Source organism: Euleptes europaea, chromosome 4, assembly GCF_029931775.1.
Source record: "Euleptes europaea isolate rEulEur1 chromosome 4, rEulEur1.hap1, whole genome shotgun sequence".
Taxonomy (NCBI): domain Eukaryota; kingdom Metazoa; phylum Chordata; class Lepidosauria; order Squamata; family Sphaerodactylidae; genus Euleptes; species Euleptes europaea.
In genome coordinates this window covers 63,425,671-63,452,110 of record NC_079315.1, presented here as the reverse complement: position 1 = coordinate 63,452,110, position 26,440 = coordinate 63,425,671, and the positions used below count along the sequence as shown (strand labels likewise).

General features: G+C 41.6%; 1 protein-coding gene across 1 annotated transcript in view; it reads left to right on the top strand.

Moving 5' to 3' along the window:
• The window catches only part of SLC27A6 (solute carrier family 27 member 6), a 33,386-nt gene extending 7,200 nt beyond the window's left edge, over nt 1-26,186 (top strand). Inside the window, exons 3-10 of the mRNA XM_056848031.1 lie at nt 98-256; nt 4,975-5,099; nt 8,467-8,661; nt 20,592-20,682; nt 22,149-22,347; nt 22,860-22,957; nt 24,561-24,691; nt 26,010-26,186. Of these exons, the coding sequence (XP_056704009.1) occupies nt 98-256; nt 4,975-5,099; nt 8,467-8,661; nt 20,592-20,682; nt 22,149-22,347; nt 22,860-22,957; nt 24,561-24,691; nt 26,010-26,186 (1,175 nt within the window). The remainder of the gene's footprint in view (nt 1-97; nt 257-4,974; nt 5,100-8,466; nt 8,662-20,591; nt 20,683-22,148; nt 22,348-22,859; nt 22,958-24,560; nt 24,692-26,009) is intronic.
• Nucleotides 26,187-26,440: the final 254 nt, after the last annotated feature.

The following is a 26,440-nucleotide window of genomic DNA, read 5'->3' as shown; positions in this document are numbered from 1 at the left end:
TCTACATATATACATATGTGAAAAGTTAGCCACTGATATCAAATAATTAATCAACATTGACCTTTTAGAGAACATGTGTGTGTGTGTTCTATTTCAGGTTTGCCTAAGGCTGCAGTTATCAGTCACACGCAGGTCCTAAAAGGTGCTGCTGGATTATGGGCATTTGGTGCAACTCCTGATGACATCATTTATATAACTCTCCCTCTTTACCACAGTGCAGCTTCTCTTCTTGGCATTGGTGGATGTATTGAATTGGGTAGGATGGACAATCTCTAATAATGCTGATGGAAAGTGTATGTTGTGGAACTGAGTTATGGCAGATGAAGCAGGGTATATAATTCTCTATTAGTTTGCTTAATGTGAGTGTAAAGGTTCTCATTATCATAGCACTCTGATATATCCCGTAGTAGCTGTAAGCCGCCTATCAGATCTAAATCTGTTCTTTTGAAGGACTTGCTACACGTTAGACGGAAGGGGTTATACAGGCCCTCTAGTGATAGTCCAACCCTTTACTCAATGCAGGATCAGCCTACAGCGTCCTTGACATGTTCACCCAGATGCTGCTTGAAGACTGCCAGTGAGGGGAAGCTCACCACCTCCCTATGCAGCTGATTCTACTGCTGAACTACTCTTACTGTAAAAAAAATCCCTAATATCCAGTTGGTCCCTTTCTGCTCATAATTTAAATCCATTATTATGAGTCCTATCTTCTGCTGCCAACAGGAACAGCTCCCTGCCTCCTGTGTCAGCCCTTCAAATACTTAAAGCGATCTATCATGTCCCCCCTCAACCTCCTCTTCTCCAGACTAAACATTCCCAACTCCCCCAGCCTTTCCTCATAAGGTTTGGTCTCCAGGCCCCTAATCATCCTCATTATTCTCCTCTACACCTGCTCCATTCTATCCACATCCTTTTTGAAGAGGCCTCCAGAACTTCACACAATACTCCGGGTGTGGCATGACTAATGCCTCCATTCTGTCCACATCTTTTTTGAAGTGAGGCCTTCAGAATTACACACAATACTCTAGGTGTGGCCTGTTGGTGCACCTCAAGACCGCATTAGCCTTTTTTGCCACTGCATCACACCGTCTGCTCATATTTAGCTTAGAGTCCACCTCTACCCCAAGATCTTGTTCACACACACTGCTATCCAGAAATGTATCTGCCATCCGGTATACATGCTTCTAATTTTTTGTTACCAAGATGTAGAATTCTGCACTTGCATCTTGTTGAATTGCATCTTGTTCACATCTGGCCACTTTTCCAATGTGTTCAGATCTCATTGAAGTCTATCTTCTGGAGTGTTCGCTACTCTTCCCAATTTGGTGTCATCTGCAAATTGAATGAGTCCTTCCATCCCCTCATCCATGCCCAGAACCAAGCCTCTGGACACCTCCCTCCAATCAGATGTAATGCCATTGACAGCTACTTTTTGGGTGCAGTTCTCCATCCAGTTCCCCGTCCACATAACTATCCTGGAGTCCAGTCCACAACGCTCCAGTTTTCCCATCAGAACATCATGGGGAACCTTGTCAAAAGCTTTACTGAAATCCAGGTAAGCAATGTCAACAGTGTTCCCAAGATCCAGTAAGTTCATCACTCGATCAAAGAAAGAAACAAGGTTGATCTGGCAGGACCTGTTGGGGACAAATCCCTGCTGACTTTCCCAGATCACCAAGTTGCCCCTCATATGCTTGCAGATTGACCCCTTTAAAATCTGCTCCAGTATGTTCCCTGGGCAGAGGTCAGACTGACTGACCTGTAGTTCCTGGGTCATCCCTCCTCCCTTTTTTGAAGATTCGGATAACAGTCGCCCTTCTTCAGTCCTCCCGTCCTCCAAGAGGTCTCGAAGAAGTTGGACAAAGGCTCTGCAAGCTCTCTAGAAAGTTCTTTGGTCATTCTCAGGTGCATGCCATCTGGCCCAGGGGATTTGTACTCATCCAATGCAGCCAGGTGCTTCTCAACTACCTTTCTGTTCATGTCAACCAGCAGGCCTGGATGCTGTGCTTTGCCTGCTACCATCTCTAGATGAGCTTGTTCTCTTCTTCAAGGAAAAAAACTGAGGCAAAATAGGCATTGAAAAAACAAAACGGGGAGAAACCTCTGAATACTGAAGGGGGAAAGGTACACGACACCAGAGGTAGCAAGACGTTTATATAACAATCTGCAGTTAATTCAAAAACGTACAGTATAGTTATTACAAAAGATGCAAAATCAAACAGATAATATGAACAGTAAAATTTCCAAATGACTAGCCAAAGAGTTCAAAAGCACATAGTATACACTGTTATTGTAATTAATAACAAAACATTAACAGTACTGTAGTGTTGACTGTACTGTTGTTTTTGTGTACTACAGCTAATGCTCAGTTTCAGCTTATTATACTTGTACTGTATTATGTGGTTTACAATTGTTCTGCTCTGTCAGAGTTTCTCCATTTTCATCCAACAGTGGGCCTTTTGCCTCTTTTACCTTGCATTTGCAACCTTTTCTTGTTGTAGTTAGCCTCCCTGGCCAGCCTCCGCTCACTCTGATCTTTGACCTCTCTGATGGCTGACCTACAGTGCCTAACAACCCTCAAATACTCTTCTTTAGAGGTATGTTTTTGCTTCTATTTCTTGAATATTTCCTTTTTCTTCCTTAGCTCATTATGGAGTTCTCTATTCATTGTCTTCTGAGATCCCCTACCATGTTTCTGTCTTGTTGGAATAGTGATGGCTTGAGCTTGCAAGAGCTCTTGTTTTAAGACAGCTCACACTTCAGTTGCTCCTTCAGTCTGCCCTACTAAAATCTACCATACATGTCTGGCTATGAACTTCCTTGGTCTTTCACAGCAAAAGGAATTACCACCTTCACCCCATCTACCAATTCTTGCCTGTTGGTTAATATTGAGCCCTTTGTAGCTTCCTCCACCATTTGAAAAAGGAAATTGTTGTCTGGGCAGGTCAGGAAGGTGTGTGATTCTGGATGCTTAGATGAGTTCCCCCCCCCCGCCCCCCAAGCAAATATCAGGGAAGTTGAAGTGATCCATAACTATAAGGTCATGTTGATTGGATATACTGTGATTCTGCTCAAGGAGGGCAGCATCCACCTCCTCACCCTGGTCAGGAACTCTGTAGCAGATTCCAACCACAATATTGTTTGCCCTTCCTTCTCTTATCTTCACTGAGCTGTTACCTGCCTCCTTCAGTATTTCCTGACAAGCAAACCCTCTCTTCATATGCAGCACTGCTCCACCTCCTCTTCAACCCCTTCTGTTTTTCTTGAACAACTCATATCCATCCACTGCTACATTCTAGCCATGGGAATCATGGGAGAGTGTTTCCATCTCGGTTGCCACTGCAAGGACTTGGAATCAATTCCTGAGTTCCAGTGACACTAAGTGCCATCTTGCTCAACGCCTTCCGTTTCATGCTGTAGTCCTCAGAGGAAGCTCATTCGGGAATTCAACCACTCTGTTGTCCATTTGACTGATCTCCCTATCCCTATGCAGGGATAACGCTGGATAAATTGGGTGGAATTTCACTTTGATTCCCATAGGGTTCCCTGACCCCTGCTGGGAGTAGTGTATTCCCAGTTTTGGGGCCCCTTCCCTTGGCACCATTCAGCCAGCTGGCAGGGGGACTTAAATGCAGCAAACTGAAGCCTAACCCACTGTTGCTGGAGATGTGTCAATGTCACTTCTGCCACATCACTTCTGGCATGCTCTGGTATGTGGGCAAAACCTGTATGGTAAAAATGGTTTCTACCATAGAGTTTTTGCCCAAATATCAGAGCATTCCCACATTGCTAGCAATGTGAGGATGTCACTTCCGATGCTGCTGGTAAGTTCCCCACCACCACCACCACCATCCACTGTCAGTTGCCAGGGGGTACCTGGCAATCCTGGATCCCCAATAAGTCATTCAATTAAAAATGTAACTAATTCCTTGGTGGGGAGGTTCAAAGTATAGAACAGGTTATTAACAAAATAATAAATAATGCCTGGACCAAAAATACCTGTGTATTTCTGATCTATAGTATTAGACATATGTATATTTATTCCAATGGAAGCACCAATGCTTGGACAGGGTATACAAAGGGGTACAGATCCTCCATACGCCAAAAGAAACAGGAGAGCAAACAGTGTCCCTGACACCTGCTTCCAACCTGAGAATAGCATGCAAACTGAACTCCTTTCTCACTGAACTTAGGGCAGGTGCTGTTCCACAGTCCTGGGTAGCAGGCTTTTACACTGCAAGAGAAGCCCACCATTAGTTTGTTGCAGATAGCCACTGGCCTGGGCCTGAGCCCAAACTTCTATATAGCCTATATCTGCCTAGAAGAGGGATGTTTTTCATGGTTGCAGCCCTGCTGTCTCAACTGCTGGTTTGTGGTGGCGGCACTGGGTAAAAGATGGGCCATGTGAGGAAGGCAAATCCAAAGCAGTTGGCACTTTTGCCAAGGGGAGGAAAGCCCATGCTGGTTGAAGGAATGCTTAGTAACTATGTGTGATCAAGCTTCAAGGACTAGAATATGACTGCTTATGGAGTATCCCTGTGGTCTCACTACTATTTAAAATAACCTACCTACTATTGTGGTAGGTTATTTTAAATGAATCTTGTTGCTTGATTAGTAGGCTCTGCACATGGATCTAGTAAGCAGAATTGTCAGCTCTCAGAACAATTCTGGTTGCCAGCTCACAGCAGCAATATCTAAAGGCATCGGTCATTTTGGCCTGCTTCCCCTTTTGCCCTCAATAAGGACTGTTCCAAATCAAGGGCTACCTCAGTATTATGGGATGATATAGCGGTACAGCACAGTCTTCATAGAAGACAAAGAATGGTATGGATCTATACTGTAGCACAAAGTTAAGAGTTTTAAGACGTATGTATTTAAATATTATAAATCTTTTTGAGTATTCAAAAACAATTGCATAAAAGTAAACCCAAATTCAAATATATTAATCATTCAAGTGTTCATTTATTTTTTAAGGCGCAACATGTGTTCTTAGAAAGAAATTTTCAGCCAGTCAATTCTGGAGTGATTGCAAAAAATACAATGTTACTGTTGTTCAATACATTGGGGAACTGTGTCGTTACCTCTGCAAACAACCTGTGGTAAGTTCAAACAAAGTAATATTCATGCTGAGTTGTATTCTTTACAAAACTATAAATATACGTAATTTCTGCAGTTTAATTAAAAAAGTGGAGATAAGTATTTATTAAAAAGCAGCATTTTGTCACACTCCTGTTCTCCAAAGTAAGCTTCTTCATGAGACCCTTTGATATGAACCAGAACTTGTGTCCACAGGGAGTTTCAGTAGCCATAACTGCCATTCAGAATATTCAGATTTACAATCCAAAAGGTTAGGAAACTTTATTTTGGATTCTTGGACATTCATAAATAACAGTCATTCTTATGTTTTATGAGTTTCTGGCAGTCCAAGAACATACTGTGTGCTGTTGTTTGTTGTGCTGAAAAGGCCAATTTATGGCAGGAGTGGACTGGATTTGCATGATGTAATACAGTCATGGAATAGAATGGCCAGCTAGTTCAGCCAAAGGAAATTGAAGCCTTAGTACAAAAAGATAAGTCACAGAGATGGATCAATCAGGCACAGCCAGCCCTGGTTATTTGCTGCTATTTGGTCTCCCTTTACAACAACAGCAACAAAATCTCTGGAAAACCTCCAGTTCTGCAGAAATCAAATTTTTGTATCTATTGTTATTCTAACTCCTATAACAAAAACTGCCTTCATCCTTCCAACTCATTCTCAGCCCTGAACTAATGTCTGTGTATCTGCATATTGTTTGGATCTTTTAAATTAGCATGGAGGCCATCCCTTGGTTATTTGATATAAACAAGATGTCTGGAAATTGCATGTTTCCCACTAAGGTGCTTGCATTGTATATGACTTCCAGGGTCTTGTGCCTTCAGGGTGTTTCCAGAACATATCATGATTTCTTCAGATGCGCACCTTGGCTGTGTATTCCTGTTTCCTGGCTTTACTTAATTCATCCCAAGTATTTCTCTTTGGTTTTGGCCCTAACTTCAAGACATCTCCTGCCTTGAGATATATTTGAATTGCTCTAGGATCACTTTACACCAGATGTTAGCAAATGTGATTCTGTAAATTACAAGGGCTGCAGCATCAGCTTTGAAATAATCTGGCTCCTTTGTTTAGATATTTAGAATCACCACATCATTCTTTTGTCCATGAAAAGCAAAAATGGAAACAAAGTTTACCTGTATGCTAAATTGGCAACTAGAGAGTTCCAATTTTTGTAGGCTATGAATGTTCCATTCAGTCTGAGCTGGGTTATTTCCCCTCCCTTTGTTCATTACTGAACAAAAGGTCACAATAAAAGTCTCTTTGTTTTCATGTTTAGTCTGGTGTTACCAAGATTTACATTTGAATACCAAAGAACTCAGTGACCTCAGTAAGGGGTAACTGAAGGAGGCCGGCTAACATATTAATGCGAGCTTAGCAATGAAGCAAGCAATCCTTTATAAAATAAACTTCAATTGAAGTCTATTTTAGTAGTAAATAAGCAAAATGATATAGTTATAGTAAGAAAACAAAGACGGGCCTACCAGCAATAGTTTCTACAGCAATAACCTGATTGTTATAGTTAGTTGTGATTACTACACTTGATTGAAGCCAAAAGGCCCAGAAGGAATCAAAATTGTGATTACATACTATTACAAACAAGTTTGTCACAACTCATTTTAAAAGGTAAAGGTCCCCTGTGCAAGCACCTGGTCATTCCTGACCCATGGGGTGACGTCACATCCCGACGTTTACTAGGCAGACTTTGTTTATGGGGTGGTTTGCCAGTGCCTTCCCCAGTCATCTTCCCTTTACCCCCAGCAAGCTGGATACTCATTTGACCGACCTTGGAAGGATGAGTCAACCTCGAGCCGGCTACCTGAAACCAACTTCCGTTGGGATCGAACTCAGGTTGTGAGCAGAGCTTGGACTGCAGTACTGCAACTTACCACTCTGCCACGGGGCTCCTACAACTCATTTTAGCTTCATTATATTCAGTGGAATTTAGCAATATGAAGCTTTAGCTGAATCAGGGTTCATGAGTATTTAAAGACATTTTCAGAACTTCTGAGTGTTTATTATAATCAAAACTGCATTACCTATAAAGCTGCCACAGACTGAGTCAGCCCATTATTTATTTATTAAGGAGATTTCTATGCTGCCTCTCCAGAGTCTTGCTGAAGTGGCTTACAGTTAAAATAATAATCATAGCTCGGCATACCTCAATACCATTTGCTCTGCATGAAAGCAGGTCTCCAAGGTCTTGAGACTTAACCAAATTTCATTTAAAAACAGGCTGAAGGAAGTCCCTTTTGCATCAGGTTAGGGGAGGTTAATGTTTCCTTCTTCTTGAACCATTTTCTAGATCTATCTGTCTATTCACCTATCAGCCCCTAGTTAGAGAAAAAACTCTGCCAGCCCATCTTCTCTAATACGGCTAACAGCTACTCAGGAAGGCCAGTTTCTATGCAGGGGCATGGAGAAATAATTAAACGGCCCTATTCCAGCATTCAGAGCCAGTTCAAGTCACCCCTTCCTCTACACTAGGGTTGCCAGGTCCCTCCCTTACCATTGGCAGGGAATGGGGGAGGGTTTCCAGATCCAGGTTGGAATGTTCCTGGAGATTTGGCTATGAACCTGGGGAGGGACCTCAGGGGGGTACAATACCATAGCGTCCACTTCCCAAAGCATCCATTTTCTCCAAGGAAACTGATCTCTGTAGTCTGGAGATGAGCTATAATTCCAGGGGACCCCCAAGTCCCACCTGGAGGCTGGCATCCCTACTCCCCACAGTTGAAGTTGAAGATGTTAGAAGATCTGATCATAAATCTCTTGTTTCATATAAAAATACATAATATCTTTTAAACTGAAGTTGTCAGGAATTTGACCTAGAATATTCTGCATGCGCAGAATGTCTGAGTATGATTCCTTTCCATTAAAATACGTTAAGGACCAGGTCTCTCCATGCAACCAGGCTTGGGTTGGATGCTTGCACAATGAATTGTTGGTGAAGTGAGTGCTTATACTGAGACATAGAATGAACCTTTATAAGTAAATTCAGTTGTAATTCAATATTATGAAAATGGACCTACAGCTGTTTTTAGGAGAGCTCAAAGTGGTATGATAGAAGCATCCTTGCCTTTGCGGCATACCCATCCATCTTTTCGTTCCACTGTGACCAGTGATCAAACAGCTTTTGCTATCCCTGTCAAATCCTGTTCAACACTATGAAATAAACTATTGTCTGTCACCAACTTTACCTGTTAGGATTCAACTTTACCTGTGGATGCAAGAGCAGAGCATAATGCAGGACAAGACTCTGGTTTCCATTCTGTAAATATATTAAGATACACACCAAAAGAGGGCTTGGGAGGGCAGTTGAAATAAACAAGGAAGGAATGGGTTCATTTTAACTATTTTAAAATTCTTTGCAGAAAGAAGGAGAAAAGCATCACAAAGTTCGCCTAGCGGTTGGAAATGGAATAAGGACTGATGTCTGGAAAGAGTTTTTACTCCGGTTTGGTGACATCAAGATATGTGAATTGTATGGTGCAACCGAAGGAACAATTTGCTTCATGAATCACACAGGCAAAGTGGGATCTGTGGGCCGGACCAATTTTTTTTATAAGGTAACTACCGTATATACTCGGGTATAAGCCGACCCGAGTATAAGCCGACCCCCCCAAACTTGAGGCCAGAAAAGGGAATTTCTTATTGACCCGCGTATAAGCCGAGGGTCAATAAGAAATTCCCTTTTCTGGTAAAGCTGCGCTCTAAAATGGCGGCCGCCATTTTAGAGCGCAGGGAAGATCTTGCCCCTGCCCCAGGTCGCCCTCCCACCGGCCTCCCAGGACCTCCCAACCCACCCCAATCCACCCCGACCCCAGTGCCATTCAAGGGGGGGAGGGGGAAGAGCCCCTGAACCCCCTACTCACCAGGAGAGGCGGCGGCGGCAGCAGCGGCGCAGCCTTCCCGGCCCTGCAGGAGGCCGCTGCCGGCCGGAAGAACCCTCGCGGGCCCGGCGGGGGCGGCGGCGTGGCCTTGCCGGCCCTGCAGGAGGCCCCTGCCGGCCCCTGCCGGCCGGAGGAACCCTCGCGAGCCCGGCGGCCCCGCTGGCCGCTCCCAGGCCGCAGGAAGGCGAGCGGGGAGGCGGCGGGGGCGGCGGCGAGGCCTGCCTGGGAGCAGGCAGGCCCCGCTGGCTGCTCCCAAGCAAGCGGGCCGGCGGCGGGGGGGGGGCGGCGGGGGGGGGCGGCGGGGGCGGCGGCGAGGCCTGCCTGCTCCCAGGCAGGCCCGCTGGCCGCTCCCAGGCCGCAGGAAGGCGAGCGGGGAGGCGGCGGGGCGGCGGCGAGGCCTGCCTGGGAGCAGGCAGGCCCCGCTGGCCGCTCCCAGGCGAGCGGGCCGGCGGCGGGGGGGGCGGCAGGGGGGCGGGGGCGGCGGCGAGGCCTGCCTGCTCCCAGGCAGGCCCCGCTGGCCGCTCCCAGGCCGCAGGAAGGCGAGCGGGGAGGCGGCGGGGGGTGTGGGTGGGCGGCCGCGAGGCCTGCCTGCTCCCAGGCAGGCCCCGCTGGCCGCTCCCAGGCCGCTGGAAGGGGAGCGGGCCGGCAGCGGATGGCGGCAATGGTAAGTTTTCCTCCTCCCTCCTCCCTCCTCCCTCCTCCCCCCTCCCCCCTCCCCTCCCCTACCGTATTGACCCGCGTATAAGCCGAGTTGGCTTTTTTCAGCCCTTTTTTTGGGCTGAAAAACTCGGCTTATACGCGAGTACATACGGTATGTGTGAAGGGGTGCCATATTACCTTCATAGTTCAGACAGCGAATCTGAACTCAAAGATAAACTGCAGCCCCATAAAAAATCAAGCTCTGAACCTTCTAATCTGCTTGTGCAGTGTTCTTCAACCCATGGGTTGGGACCCTCAGGTGGGTCGCAAAGCTTTATGATGTCACTATTGTTGCTTTTTGTTGCATTATGGAGAGGAGTAAGAAGAATTCACTCAGAAGTGGAAAAGTTTTTTTGGAGGTTTTTTTTTTTTTTTTAGTACAAGCAGGTTCAGAGACACCACTCTTTGCCTTATCTCTCTTTCTCTGGCTTGTCCTGGCCACCCCCTGTCCCTGACAGTCCTCCATTTGTGCTTGCAGCACAGAACTCCCCTTTCCCACAAGTGAGGTGGCATATCTGGCTCTTCTTCTTCCTCTGAGTCTCAGTGGGTCCCATGCTGCCAACTGGGTATTAAAGGTGGGTTTTGCCTCTGAAAAGATTGAAGACCATGTGCTAGTGGACAATACATGTTTATTTATTTATTTTATGTGCTTGTATTCTGCCCTCTTTCCCAGCCAAAGCTGGGCTCAGGGCAACTGACATCAAGTCAAAATACACCATAAAGCAACAATAAAAATATACAGAAAATTCAATCCTAGATTAAAATCAACAATTTCTGGAATTAAAATGAGTAGGCGCTCATCTACTGGCATACAGGGCCACAGTCAGCCCGGGGTGAGCAATCAGGCTCCCCTATTTAGAAGATCTGATGGAAGAGAAGAAGAAGGGAGAGGGAAGGGAGGCCAGACATGATGGAAACTGTTGCTGCCCTCAACCGTTGGCCTGGCAGAACATTTCTATCTTATAGGCCCTGCAGAACTGCATCACATCCCGCTGGGCCCTAGTCTCATTAGAGAGTTCCACCTGGCCGAAAAGCCCTGGCCCTGGTTGAGGACAGCCTGACACTTCTCAGGCCGGAGACAACCTGCAAGTTGGTATTTGCTGAGCATAGTGCTCTTTGGGGGGGGGGGTATTGGGGGAGAGAGTCCCACAGATACTATGATCTCAGACCGTTTCAGGCTTTAAAGGTTAAAACCAGCACCTTGAACCTGATCCAGTATTCCACCTGGAGCCAGTGCAATTGTCGGAGCACTGGCTGAATATGTGCTCTCAGTGGAGACCCAGTATAGACCCTCACTGCTGCATTTTGAACCAGCTGGAGTTTCCAGATCAGTCTCAAGAGCAGTTGTAAGTAGAGCGAGTTATATAATCTAGCCTGGAGGTGACCACCCCATTGGAACACCGTGGCTAGGTCGGGGCGGGAAAGGTAAGGCACCAGCTGCCTAGCCTGGCGGAGATGGTAAAAGGCCGACTTGGCTGTGGCTGTGACCTGGGCCTCCATTGATAAGGAGGCATCCAGGATCACACCCAGATTCTTGATGGCGGGGGCAGGTTGAACGCCACCAAGAGTTGGGAGCTGGTTCCCCTCCTCTGGGCTTCACTGGCCCAGCCACAGGATCTCCATCTTTGATGGATTTAGCTTCAGTTGGCTCTGCTTCAATCATTTCATCACGGCCTCCGAGCTCCTGGCCAGAGTGTCCTGGGTGGTATTGGGCTGGCCAACCATCAACAGGTAAAGCTGGGTGTCATCAGTGTACTGATGACAACCCAGTCCAAAACTGGACTAGCTGGGCGAGAGGATGCTTATACATGTTAAACAACATTGGGGAGAAGATTGCACCCTGTGGCACCCCACACACCAAAGGGTGCCGTGGTGATACTTTCTTGTATGTAACAAATATGTAGGATTTTTTCATTTAGATGTGATAGGCAATGATATAATACACACATTAGCATAAACAATTGTTTATATATCATCAATGAAGAAATCCTACATATTTGCTTACCTGTTATACTTTAAAATGGTCTGTGCCCCAGCACTTCATAGAACATATTTGTTTGGAGAGCATCTGAGTCCATTGTATACCTTCTTCCTATCTCGACAAAACTGTAAACATGCTCCTAAATCCATCTATTGTTTCATTTTTATACTTGCTTCTGAAGCGCCTCTCAGGAGCTTGTTAGCTGTAAAAGGATGAACCCTACCAGCACTGTGACTCCTATGAAGAAGGGATACTTGCACAGTAGACTGTAGAAAGAAGTCTTTGTGTGGGAACCTGAATAGTTTGAGCAGAGCTCTGTGTACTCATTAGCATGGCAAGCAGTAAACAAGCCTAATTTATAACAGCATATTGTGGTAAACTTTCAAAATATTTTATAACATCAAGAGGTTTTTACTGCACACTGTCTAACAGAATGATATTATGGATGGCGTTGCACAGTTGTGATTCTATGCACTCTAAGCAGCAAAGTAACAGAACTCAGTAACAGTAGAAGCAAATGTGTAGTTACACTGACAGTCAACCCCTCAGGGCCCCTGGCAACTCCACATGTCTAGATAATAGTGGTCTGAGTTCCTTTGTGTGTCTTATATTACTGGTTATTGTAGAGGAAAGCCGCCGAGCGGTCCTCTGTAAAGGAAGCTTTCCTGAGCCCAGCGGGTAAGCTGCCACCAGCCCTTATTCAATCAGTTTAGCCCAGGCAGAGGATAAGGGCAACCTCTGCCTGCTGATACCAAATTAGTGCATAAAACTCACCCTGCAAGGTAGGAGGCTCTGCAGGGGGATAATTTACACAGACAAAAGTTTGGGTGTTGGTAGATGGACCCACAAAACAATAAGGCACTCAGATTTAGACTTGAAGCCCCCAAAGTCAAAGAACACAACCAAAATATAGGTTAAATATTTATTCCAAAGATCTGTGCTCATTACAGAAAAGCAAAAGACTAATGAAGTGGTTTAAGCAGAAAATAACAACAGGTTTAACACAGCTAACTACACAGTAAGATTCTTAGGTTCAAAAGTTTGGCAAAGCTTTGGGCAAGTTTCAAATAAGGTTTACCTGTTCCACAAAAGTCATAGCATCTTGGTACAGCATCCAGAGTTGTTTCCATAGTCAATCTGACAGAAAGTCCCACTAAAAGGGCAAATCAAAATGGGTTTTTGATGGCTGACATGCCGCTGCATATCCCAAGCATTCATCGATTATGGCTATCAACTGGCCATTTTTATCGTTGTAGTTCCAAAAGAGTGAGCTCACATTGTCCAATGAGACTGCGAAGAAATCCATAAACCAGTAATTAAATGATGTGCCAAACATTGCCCACTCTTGCATCAGGGTATGTCAAAAGGTGAGCTTGAGCCTGCAGAACTCAGTTCACCTGGTACTTGTCAGCAAAAGATAAGGCCTTGCCTGACAGATTTGTTGCCCTAGTAACTAATGGCCTTCAATTTAGGGAGGAAGGAGACTGTAAAGGCCTCACAACTGTGTCTTATCTTTCCCCCCACAGTAGTGAATCTTTCAAAAGTGAAACCATTCCCACGGCTATAAATTGCAGGCTGGAATGTTTGCATTCCAACCACTCAGTCTAATATCAATCTAGAGCAGGCCAAAGCCTGAACCAAAGAAATTATAACAGCAAGGAATTATGGGGACCCATTTCCTTGACAGTGATGGACCACAATTAGTCAAAATCCCGTCTTTCACTATGGCAGGGGAATGGGGAGAATTAGTAATCTTTGGCTATGAGTATTTTGATTTAACGCACACCACTTCTTTCATATGAATAGTGCTAGCTAGTAGGACAAATAGGATTCCAAATTATCCCAGGCATATTTCTGGGATAGGATTGTTCTGTATGTAGGGATGTACACCAGAGAAAAAAAATCAGTATTTTTTGGGTCTGGATTTCATGGCAGGGATAATTATTTGTATTCTAAATTACTTGGGTCTCCAATACCAGTTCAGTATTCAGATATGGATTTTTTTTTCCAAATTCTGAATTATTCCCAGCAGAACCACAGACCAATGTGGCAAGCCCAACATATCCAATGTCAAATCAGAGAATCTAAGCCAAACCAACCTAAGCAAGGGAATGGAGGCCAGCCCTACAGAACCCATGTTAAACCATAGAAGACAAGCAGAACCCAGGGCCAATGTGGCTCTGTGAGCCCAGCAGAACCAAGGTCAAACAAGAAAATTCCAGCAGAAGCAACCTGGCAAGCTCTCCCTAACGTGAGATCCCATTAGCCTTTGAGAGCTGCCTCCCTCCCCTCTCCCTCCTGTTGCCCACGAAACCTGCAAAAAGCAACCCCCCTCAAGTTTGGTACTTTAAAATGCTGGCCCTAGATGTTCCTAGATATCCTTGATTATCTCCATGAATATTTGGGATTGGGATACTGGTATTGGCCAAGATTCTCTAATGTGTATCTGGATCTGGAATATGACTGAAAACAACAACAACAACAACGTGTTTTTGGATATATTTTTGGACTGAATGCATTTGAGCACCCATCCATGTCTGTATTTTTAGAGCCAGCACAGATATGGCAAAGTTCAAGGATTGCCATTCATAAGTAAAAAGCAATTTGGGAATATGCATAACCCTAATTTGGATTAGGACCCTGTGGGGAAGGAAGAGGATGTTTAACCTTTCAACCCCTCACAGCTTCTTTAACTATAACCCTACACTGTTATCAGCACCTTAAAGGGAAAGTTATATGTTTTAAAAGAAATAAATTCCCTCCCCCTTGAAAATGCTAATAGCTGTGTGGCCCTCCCCATTTTGATTACCAAAACTAAGTGATAGTTGAAGGCGAAAACAGCCTTTCCTCTTGTCTGTAAGGGGCCTTGAGATAAAGAAGTAATTGTGTATATTGAACTAGCTTCTGCTGAAGAGAAGGCATGAGCTATAAAGGAAGCCTCTGTGAAACTTTAAAAAGTGGCACATTTTTTTGTAGCATGAAGACTGTGTACTCAAAATGTGTTGGTCTTATAGAAGGCTCTTTGTTGTTTTTACTCTGTTTCATCAGGGAATTGAAAAGAAGCTACTTATCACATCAGTATTACACTTAGCATTCTTGTAGTCTTGAATTCCTAAAATGCTGATAGTCATTTGAACAAGTTACCCTTCTAGCTTTCATTTTGGAGTTGTTCCCAGTTAACTGGTGCAGTAAGTGACAACTGTGGAAGACTAAAAAGGACAAGTAATGGCAGAGTTTTACAGACATAGCCTAACAGCTTAACAAACATTGCTCTTTTGTAACACAGAATGTATTTTCAGAAGGTCTATGCCTTAAATATGAAGTTAGTGAGGAGGGAAGAAAGAGCACGATGCAAAGGGCAGGAGCCACCATAATGGAGTGCTGACCTTTCAGACCAATTTTGGGTCCCACCCATGGTTCGGGAAACACCAATCTGAACAACCCTCACTCCAGGCACATTCTATTACAGACAAATGACTGGAAAACTCTAGTATAGATATCTAAAATCAAGAAGAAGAGTTGGTTTTTATACCTTGCTTTTATCTACTGTGAGGAGTCTCAAAGTGGCTTACAATCACCTTCCCTTCCTCTCACCACAACAGGCCCCTTATGAGGTAGGTGGTGCTGAGAGAGTTTAAAGAGAACTGTGACCAGCCCAAGGTCACCCAACAGGCTTCATGTGGAGGAGTGGAAAAACAAACCCGGTTCTCTAGATTAGAGTCCGCTGCTCATGTGAAGGAGTAGGGAATCAAACCCAGTTCTCCAGATTAGAATCTGCTGCTCATGTGGAGGAGTGGGGAATTAAACCCAGTTCTCCAGATTAGAGTCCACCATTCTTAACCACTACACCACACTGGTATTATACTTGTTTTTAAAGACTATATATTCTGTCCAGATGTTACTGTACCAGGTTTTGATCATTGCACAGTAAGCGGTTTCTTTTGTCCCTACTCTCTGTTCTGCCTTTAAAAAATTATATTAACTTCATGGCAGGCAACTCCTATTTTTGCAATTGGGGCAGCATATCAATTGAATCTAGAAAAGTGCAGGATCGGATCTAAAATGTCTACAAATTATGGCAGTGTTGAAACTTCCTTAGCTTGTGTTAAGTAAAAGCATGTCATATTAATTCATGGAATACCAAAATGACAATCAAACTTTTTTAGGTCACATAAAATAAATGTGTTATTTTTCTCTTTCTTGGTAATCATATGGCATGAGTTAACTAGTTTACTTGAAAGTACCATCTGTTCCAAACCACAGAAGCATTTTCTAAAGGGATATTTCTTTTTCCTGGGCATCTCTATGACAATTTCTAAATTAAGCTATGGTAGTTACTGTACATTAGAAAGACATAAACTATGAACATTTTGTTTATCATGACGCTGAAATGAAACATAAGCATTCTTATGCCTATTATGAAGACTTTGTAAAGACTGGAGTTTCCACCTTCCTGCTGCTTGCAATATGGGAGGAATAAATTAATTAATAAAATAATTAAATTAATAGGAAAGAGTACTTAAAACCTGTTTGGCTCAAAAGAATTCACTGCCTACATATATTTTTTAAATATATGAGTTCTGCTGGAACCAACTAATGGTCCGGCATCATGTTTACTTCAGTGTGTGACCCCCAAAGGACAAACAGGCTACAGTCTTCCCTCTGCCTCCCATTAGCAGTGAGATGTATAGTATTTCCAAACATAGAAGGCTCATTTGGCCATCATAGCTAATAGCCATTGATGGCCCTTTCCTCCATGATTTGGTCTAATCCTCTTTTAAAGCCAGTGGCCATCGCAACTGAGGTCCACAAGTCAATAATTTTTTGTGTGAAAATTCCTTTCTTTTGCCTTTACTGACAATCTTTATAGAGTTGAAGTCTACATGATTAAAAAAATAATTTAAGGGTAGAAGCAAGCAGAAAACAATGATCATTAAGCCGTCTCTAGCTGGTAAAGCTGAACAATAGCCTGACTATAAGTCTGAGATCTTCACTGAACTTATTTTACAAACCACACTGAATGTGTTTGCTACTCATGCCTTGAAGACTTACCACATGTCAGCAGTGACCTCTCTCCTCCAAAGAAAGTAGACCTTGCAAAGGCTATTCTACCTCTTAGAGAAGAAGAAAGAGAAGAAAATACTGACTTTTCAAACTGTTATTTATAGTTCGGAAGAGAGAAACAGCATGTCTGTTGACCCATGCAAAAGTTTTTTAAAAGTTTAGTAAGAGAATGCTATAAAGGGTTGATTTTTTAAAAGTAAAAATGTATTTACAATCTATTCAGTGCTATTTACTTTGTTCATGAATTATCTAGAACTGAGGGTGAGCAGCATAAAGGCCAGTTTTGCAGGTGATATCAAATTATTCAGGATGGCGAAAACCAAAGCATATATTGTGAAGAACTTCAGGAGGATCCCCTCAGATTTAGTAATAGAGCAGCAATGTGGTAAATTAATTTAAATGTAGGTAAGCCTAAGGTGATGCCTAGTGGGGGGAAATTCCTAACTTTAAATATAAGTTGATGTGGTTTGAACAGGCAATGATTGATAGAGGTCTTTGGGTTGTAGAGAACGTTCACTTGAAAATGTTGATTCATTGTTTGAAAAAGGCAAACTCCATGCTGGGGATTATTAAGAAAAGAATTTAAAATAAATCAGTCAATAGTGTAATGTCCTTGTTTAGATCTACGGTACAACCTTCTTTAGAATACTGTGTACAATTCTGATAGCTGTATCTCCAAAAAAAAAAAAAAACAAGAAAAAAAGTCATTGCAGAGATGCAAGATACTGCAGAAGAAGACAACCAAAATGATCAGAGGTCTGAAGCATTTTCTTTATAAGGAAAGGCGTAAAAAGAGTTTGGGATTTTTTTTTTTGAATTTTTTTATTGTTTTTGTTACAAGACATGGGAAAAGGGAAACAAAGGGATAATCAGTTTTTGTTCATATTACATTTCTATTACACTGGAGTACAGATATTCGATGTCATTATCTCTATCTTAGTCTTTCTTTCTATTACTATTATAACATTCGTGTAGCAATTCTCTAATATTATGTTTGATATCTCTGATATTACCTTTCAATCTATTACAAAAAACACTCACTAATGTCATGACAATTTCATCTGTAATATATAGTTATGAACTATCATATTTATCATAGAAGGATTGCCATTTCTGTTTGTGCTCCTCATACATTTCATGATGTAGCAAGGTAGAGAGTTTTGACATCATTGCATATTCATACATTTTTGTAATCCACATGTTTAAATCTGGTATCTCTTTATCTTTCCATTTTTACGCCAATAACAATCTCGCCGCTGTTGTGGCATATTGATACAGCTCTCTTTGGTTGGGTGAGATTTGAGGTGGAATAATACCCAGTAAGAATTATTTAGCTTCTGGTTGAAAATTGGTATTCGTTAAGTCTTGTATTTCCTTATGTATCTTTTTTCCAAAAAGTTTGTACTTTCTTGCATGTCCACCATTGGTGGAAATATGTCCCTTCTGTATCAGAACATTTCCAGCAGTTTGCCTGATTTGATTTGTACATCTTCTGCAAATCTTTCAGTGCATAGTGTCATCTGTAAAACATCTTATACCAATTTTCTTTTACAGCTTGTGATCTGGTAAACTTAATGTCTGTTTTCCACAATTTCTTCCAGGTTTGCATCAGGATCATCTAAGTTCTGCATCCACTTCACCATGCATATTTTTACTTGCTCGGGTGCAGTTTCTATGGTCAGCAATAGTTTGTAGATTTTTGACAGGAGATGGTCTTGTTTTGGTGATCAAAATTTCAAATTCTGTTAACTTCCTTTGTTTGCCTTCTTGTACGTAATCTTTTCTCAGAGCATATATTATTTGATGATATACAAACCAAGAAATCTTAATGTTCTCTCCATGAAGTTCCTGTAGTGTTTTCACTTGACCGTCTTTCTTGATACAATCATTGTAAGTAAATAAGTCATTATTACTCCTACTTGCAAAATCTGCATATGCTTCTATTGGAGACATTAATCCAGGTGGCGATGGGTTGAGAAATCTCTTTAATGAATTCCATACCTTTATCATCTGCAGTGGTAGATTCTCAATATTTACATTTTTAGGTCTTGTGGTGTCTTTTTTTGTCCAAAGCCATTGGTGGAAGCCATGTCCTAGATCCGCTTTTTCTAATCTAACCATTCTATCTTCAGGACGTATAATTCAGTCTGTCAGTGCAGCCAAAGTAGCTGCCTGGTGATATAATTTGAGATTGGGTAAATTCAATCCGCCTCTACTTTTCTCGTAAGACTGCAAATCTCACTCTAGGTTTTTTGCCATTCCAAACAAAATTGTTCAATCTTCTGTGACATTTGGACAATGTCATTGAGTTTATATAGATTGGAATTGTTTGGAACAAAAAGTTAAGTCTAGGCATAATATTCATTTTCAACACTGCTATACGACCCAACCATGAAATTTGTAGTCTAGTCCATCGTTGATGATCTTCTATTTTTCCCCAAACTATTTTGTAATTTAGGTCAAAAAGTGTATCTAGTCCCACAGGTATCTTGACACCCAGATATTTCACATTCTTCTTTGGCGTTGACCATTGAAATTTGTTATGTATAACCAGTCTTTCTTCAGCTGTAACATTGTGGAGAATCATGTTTGTTTTGGTTTTGTTGAGCTTATATCCAGAATAATAACTAAATTGATCAATTTGTTTTCTTATTTCCGTCAGTGAAACTTCTGGTTTTCGACATATTAAAACCACATCATCTGCATAACTTCTCATTTTGTATTCTTGGTCTTCATATCTTATTCCTTCTATTTTGGAATCAGCTCTTATCTTGTTTGCAAGTATCTCCATTGCCAAATCAAACAATAAAGGGGACAAAGGACAACCTTGTCTTGTCCCTTTTTGTATTTCAGATTGTTGTTAACATCCCATTGATCAATAATCTCGCGCTTTGATTGGTGTATAAGGTCTTTATGGCTTTCAAAAATTGTGTGCCAGTCTATTTGTTGTAAAGTTTCCACCAAAAAGTTCCATAAAACGTTATCAGAAACTTTCTCATCATCCAAAAATAATATTGCGGTTTTTCTTTTTTGTTCTTAATGTAATTGATTGCTGCCAAAACCACTCTAACATTATCATTTAGTTGTCTCTTTGGAATAAAGCCGGTTTAAACAGGGTATATGATCTTCATGATACATCTCTTCAGTCTTTGGGTTAGTATTGAAGCAAAAATTTTGTAATCAACGTTTAAGAGTGAAATTGGTCTGTATGCTTTGGGGAGGTGGCTTTCTGCTTCAAAGAGTTTGGGATTTTTGTTTGTTTGTTTAGGCAGATATGATAGAGGTTTATACAATTATGCAGGGTTAAAGAAAGTGGACAGAGAGAGCATTTTCTTGCCTTCTCATAATATTGGAACTCTGGGGCACCCAGTGAAGTTGACAGTCAACAGATTCAGTACAGATAACAGGAAGTACCTCTTCACTCAACAAGTGATTAAACTGTGGAATTCACTACCAGTGAATGGAGTGATAGCTGCTCATATAAATAGCTTGGATTTAAAAATGGGTTAGACACATTTGTGAACAATATGTACATCAATGGACACTAGCCATGATGACTAAAGGAAAACATCCACATTCATAGGCAGTAGAATTCTGAATTGCAGTGTTGGGAGGCAACATCAGTGGCAGGTCTTGGCCACTGTGACCTGTTATTTCTTGAGGCAGCTGCCTGGCTACTGTGTGAATCAGGATGTTGGACTAGATGGACCGCTGGTACACTATATTTTACAAAAGGTTACTTTTAGGTAAGTACAAGGGCATTAAAATGCTGTATACAAACAATTCAATGTTCATTGTTATATTATGCCATCGATGTCATTGTACAAACATTGCTGAGTGCATTTTTATTTGTTTTTTTCAGCTCTTTTTCCCTTTTGACTTGATTAAGTATGATTTTCAAAAAGAGAAGCTAATCAGAAATAAACATGGATGGTGTGAAAGAGTTAAGAATGGTAAGGATTTTTTTCAGGATAGGCCCAGCATTGTAATGACAATACTGGTCTCCTGCTTGGTACTTCTATCTAACTTCATCAGGATGGGCACCATATTTTAGTGATTGGGCAGATTTATAGCCTTTATCATGCCATCTTGAAATCAACAAGGAGATTATTAACCTGATGTAATTTGTAATTTATATATCATTTAGATTTTGAATGCCTTATCCAAGTTGTCATTTAATTTCAGTCCTGTTAATGGTGTTTGTATATGTGTTGATATAGTATATTTATACATATATTTTATAAATATGTCATTACTGTTTGCTGGTAGGGTTTCAAGTGTGTGTGTGTATTTCATTAATTTGCATGGTTTCATAAAATTAATGATGTTCTTTACTTTGTAATATCTAAACACTGCTGCCATCTGGTGGCTACACTGTTAACCATTTTGCTTCTCTTTAAATTTCACCTTTTAAAAAATGATATATTTATTATTTCTTTCTTCTAACATCGCTTGTTGTTCAGTTTGTTTGGGGGCCCAGCTTTTATTTCCTATTGATATTTATAGGAGATGAGGAGAGTCCACAGAAATTCAACTGAATACAACACTGTCACTCTCTTTGAGGTGTTAGAGCCTGGGTAACTCATTTTAAAGCCTGCTATATGGCCATTTATGCAGGGGAAATTTGAGCTGAGGTTGCCTCTCTGCAGATGCACAGTTTTCTGATCCAAGTTCTTAGAACTGTATGCATGGGGTTTTTTTTGCCCTGAAGATATTCCATGAGTACCTTGCACTCAATTATTCATCCCCAGCAAAATTCGGAGCTTTTGAGTCCCTCCCCTTAAAAACCCTGCTTTGTAATTGGCTGCAGTGTATTGTTTTGAAATACGTCACCAGCCCCGCCAGTGGGATTCTTCCATTTTAACTGAACTGAGTGGCCCCAATATGTCTGTATACTCCTGCTGTGAATCTGACCAAGAGGACGGGGGAGTGTTTTACTACCAGCCATGGAAGTCCCACTCCAGCGATGCTTATTCCCACGTAAGCTTGCACAGGCTTGCAATGTCTGAAAGCATCCTCGCCTTTTTTTTAACAGTGGAATTTTAGTGATAAAACACCCAATTAGTAAAAAGAAATGAAGAGTAAGACTCCCCCCTCCCCATTCGAGCGATTCACCAGTAAATCTCCCAAATGTGGGGAGAGGGGAGCTCAGAGTCTTTCCCTCAGCTACTCTTCAGGGAGCTGCCTCCATAGCTTGGAAGCTCAGTATCAAGAGACGAGCCTCTGTTCTATGCTCACGTGAGGAGAGAAGGCTGTATGTGCAGGCCGATGGTCCTTATGGCCCACTCCCATCAACATCCTGGTTGCAGCATTCTGAATGAAATTTTCAAACATTTTTCAAGGGCAGCCCCATTTAGAGTACATTTCAGTAAACAAATCTAATCTAGATCTATGCTCTTCTCTATAATTTTGCTTACAGGTGAGGCTGGCCTTCTAATATCCAAAGTGAACTCAAATAATCCATTCTTTGGCTATGCTGGCAATAAGAAAGATACAGCAAAGAAATTACTCTGTGATGTGTTTAAGAGGGAAGATTGCTATTTCAATACAGGAGATCTGATGGTCCAAGATCACGATAATTTCCTTTACTTTTGGGACAGGACAGGAGATACATTCAGGTAGTCACTAATAGAATTTAAGTCACTGGCGGATCAAAATACACACATGAATTCATAATGTTGCTATTGTACTTTGCTCACTGCGCAGATGCCAAAGGCTTTTGTTTTGATTTGGATGATTTTCTGACAAACTGCCAATGATGTGCAATTTCACCTGTTCAAGGAACATTTTACAAGAAAAAATGCCTATGGATAGCTCTAATTCTAAAGCAAAAAGAGGAGAAATATATTAGTGACATACTCATAACACTTTAAAATATTATGTTAGAAATTTAAAGTATGCAAATAAATAGTGTGACAACGGCAACAAAACCTATGCATGTTAAGAAGTTGATGCCATACCAGCAGTTCTCAAGAATTTTTAGCCCCAATCCCATTTGAAACAAAATATATCTGGGTCCTTGTAGACCATAAAAAATGCTTGCCAGTTTGATATAACTAGTAAAACATTGAAATTTGACCTATGGCTTTCATGAGTTACCATGCATATTTATCTGCACGTTTTATTTTAGATGGAAAGGTGAGAATGTTGCCACTACAGAAGTTTCTGATGTCATTGGTATGTTGGATTTTATACAGGAAGCCAATGTTTATGGGATTTCTGTGCTGGGTAAGAATGCTTATTTCTTGTTGTTGTTTTTCCCCTTACGCTGTATTTCTTGACATGCTTACTTTGTAAATACTGTTACTGCAGAAAGTATGCTCATTTGAAATAAATTCTTATTAAGAGAAAACTTTTAAAAAATCAATCCTCTGATCAAATGTGATGCTCCATATAAAATAGAACTTTGAATTTTATAAGAAAAAATTACAAACCTGGTGTTATCAGCTTTCCCTGCTAAATGGAAATGCCATATTTTCAGGAAGGGCTTCTGTGAATGGAAAGTTCTGTGGTGTTTTCACAACCCAAATAAATGTCTGTAACTATTACGAAGCTCAGGTGACTGTATATTATTTTAGTTTCTATGAATTATTAAATGAATTATTAAATCAAATGCAAAGATTAATAATAAAATTTATGCTTTGGTTTGAAACTTTATCAACATATGATTATTTTTCTTAGATATAAACTTGCCTACCTGTGACATTCCTTAAGCACTCTTTCATGTTCCCAGTCATTCCTAAAGAGTGATTTATTTTTCTTCATCATAAATATGAAAAGCGTGATGAGGATCTTCAACATAAATACGAAAAGGGTGAAAAATCCACCCTGAGCCATGGGGATTTTGGTAGGGGTGCATTGGAAGACAAACATGGTGGCAGTTAAAGGGTCCCACTCCTGATGGAAGGGGGAAAGGAAGTAGGAAGAGGGTCCACCTCTGCCCCCCAATGGAGGGGAAAAGGGAAGGAGCAGCTCATATCCACAACCTTAACCAGTTCACAGTGGCTGCTTCTGCACACTTGGTGCATGATGGTGGCTACTGATGGGGGCGGCGGCGCAAGGCAGGGAATGCTAGTTTGTGGCAGCTCCTTTCATCTTTGAGCTGGACCACCTGTTGTAGAGGTGAACCCAGAGGCCCCAAACCCCTCAACCCACTGAAACTTTCCCCGATAATCTTAATGGCCAAACCTTCCCTGAATCTCAGGAAATCAGATTTGGGAACTAGTTGACACAGATTTTAATAGAATGTTTACTATTATACAAAGAAGGCCTCGCATCACATCATAAATGCCTTTTTAAAAAGTTGGCATAAGTCAGTGTTTCAAATGGATCACTGCATCCACATGACTATAAACTTTGTGCCCTTGCAACCCCGGGGTTGCATAAACTTGCATAAATGGAATGGGTCTTTTCCGCACCTACCCATAGCGGCTTCCTGCATGTCCCAGCAATCTGTCGTGAAGTGGCAGATAAAAGCACAGTGAGGAGTGGAATCTGGCAAGATTATCTTCATTTCCCTCTGGCAAATGAAAAGCTTATCTCATTATGCTTTCTCTATCAGCAGAATAAGCAGGCAGTGGCAATTATGTTCAATTCTCTCTTTCCCCCATACCCCTCCCTGTGCCATGGAGCATTTGTTTATGTGGGTTTGACCCTCAACGGAGGAGTTTCAGGGCACATCTTCCCCTTGTTGTGGAAAGGGGAAGATGGGAAAGGTCAGTTTAACTAACCTTCCCCACTTCCATAAACGTAGTGGGTATATCACATTTGATCATTGGAACTGTATCAATCATTGTGGATTTAGCATTAATCCTAAAACAATTTCCCACAGGTTATGAAGGGAAAGCAGGCATGGCCTCTGTCATCTTAAAGCCTAATAAATCTTTAGATTTGGAAAAACTATATCAACATGTGGTGACATATCTACCCAGCTATGCTTGTCCCCTATTTTTAAGACACCAGGTAATGTATGTGTGCATGTGTGTGCATTATAGACACACATTATAGACACAGTAGTAGAAAATCACTGATCAGCTCAGCCATCTATTAATCCGTACATACTGAAAAACAACAAAACGATAAATTCAGAGGAACCTATCTAATGGGTATTTCAGAGATCAGTGGTACTTTTAGCCCTACTTACTCTCTCCATTAATGAGGTGGAATTATATGGCACACTAATGAAAACCTCAGATTATACTAAATTGGGAAGAGTTGTACCAGGGAAGATAATATAAAGGGATTAGAGAGATTAAAGCATGGATTGAGAATGATAAAATGAGATTCAGGGTAGTAAAGAAATAACATTTGAAAATAGAAATACTGCAGATAATCATGTTGCTTTGAAATACCAGTTGTTGGGCTGAGTTTTTCATGATGGCTTCTGATTCAGTAATGGGCCATGTTACCAAAATGCACAAACACACCAGCATCTCCACAGGTCTCAGCTGGGATCCCTGAATCTTTGAGTGGAGACATTCCATCTTTGAATTTTGTCAATGGCATATCTAAGCCAGGAGTTTCTGCGACCTGGTTCAGACTAGTAATTTAACACAAGAATTTAAGGAGGAGGACTACAAAGTGAAGTGAGTTTTGTGTTGAGATGGAGGACCATACTGAACAGAACATTGGGGATCAATGCTTAGCTTCAAAAAGCAGAGTAGGGATGGGGGGTGATATGTCATAAGGTCAACTGTCCCCTTGTGTTATTTTCCATTCATTGTGGTACTTGTACAGTTTCAAATGGGTTCTGGGGAGGGGCTATGGCTCAGTGGTAAAACATCTGCTTGGCATGCAGAAGGTCCTACTTTCAATCCCTGGCATCTCTAATTAAAGGAAATAGTCAAGTAGGTGATGTGAAAAACCCCTGGTCCATCAAAGTCAGTATTGTCTACTCAGATGAGTAGACAATACTGACTTTGATGGACCAAGGGTCTGTTTCAGTATAAGGCAGCTTCATGTGTTCATATGTCTAGGCAAACCACAGATATTTTTGAAGCTCCAAAGGAGCAGGAGCTCTCTTCCCCCTCCTCCATGCCGAAGTCCTATCATTCTCAGCATGAAAAGGAGGAAAGGATGCCCCTCTCTCAGTTCTCTCTTTGCTGCTACTGAGAGAAGTCATCTTTCTCAAAAGATCCTTCTTAAGTGTAAACTGAATCCATTATCATGGAAGAATTTAAGTAGTGTACTGTTGTAGAATTTCTGGTAGACAAAATAGTCTGTACTTCACTCCATGTATTCACTTTTTCTACAATAAACAAAAATCTTCTCCTTTTTGTAGGAAATAATGGAAGTTACAGGAACTTTCAAGCAACAAAAATTTCACTTGGTGGGGGAAGGATTTAATCCATCTGCAATCAGTGACCCACTTTATTTTTTGGACAATTCTAAAAAATCTTACGTTCTATTAACCAAAGAACTGCATGATAAGATCTTATCTGGGCAGGTGAAACTTTAATGTTTATTTAATAACAACAGTTCATGCTAACTACATCACAAGAGATAACAAAACGTTAACCAATGTTTCTTGGATGTATCAAGGTGATGTCCTGAGTAAGAGTATACATGAATGAAATTTTATAAGTCCATATTTTGAATGATTACTTACTATTATGTTTATGTGTTTTGACCATCAGTTCACACTAACAACCCATTCCTAAAGGGGGGGGTGAATGCCCATAGGAGCCGGCATGATCCCTACATCAGTGTCCA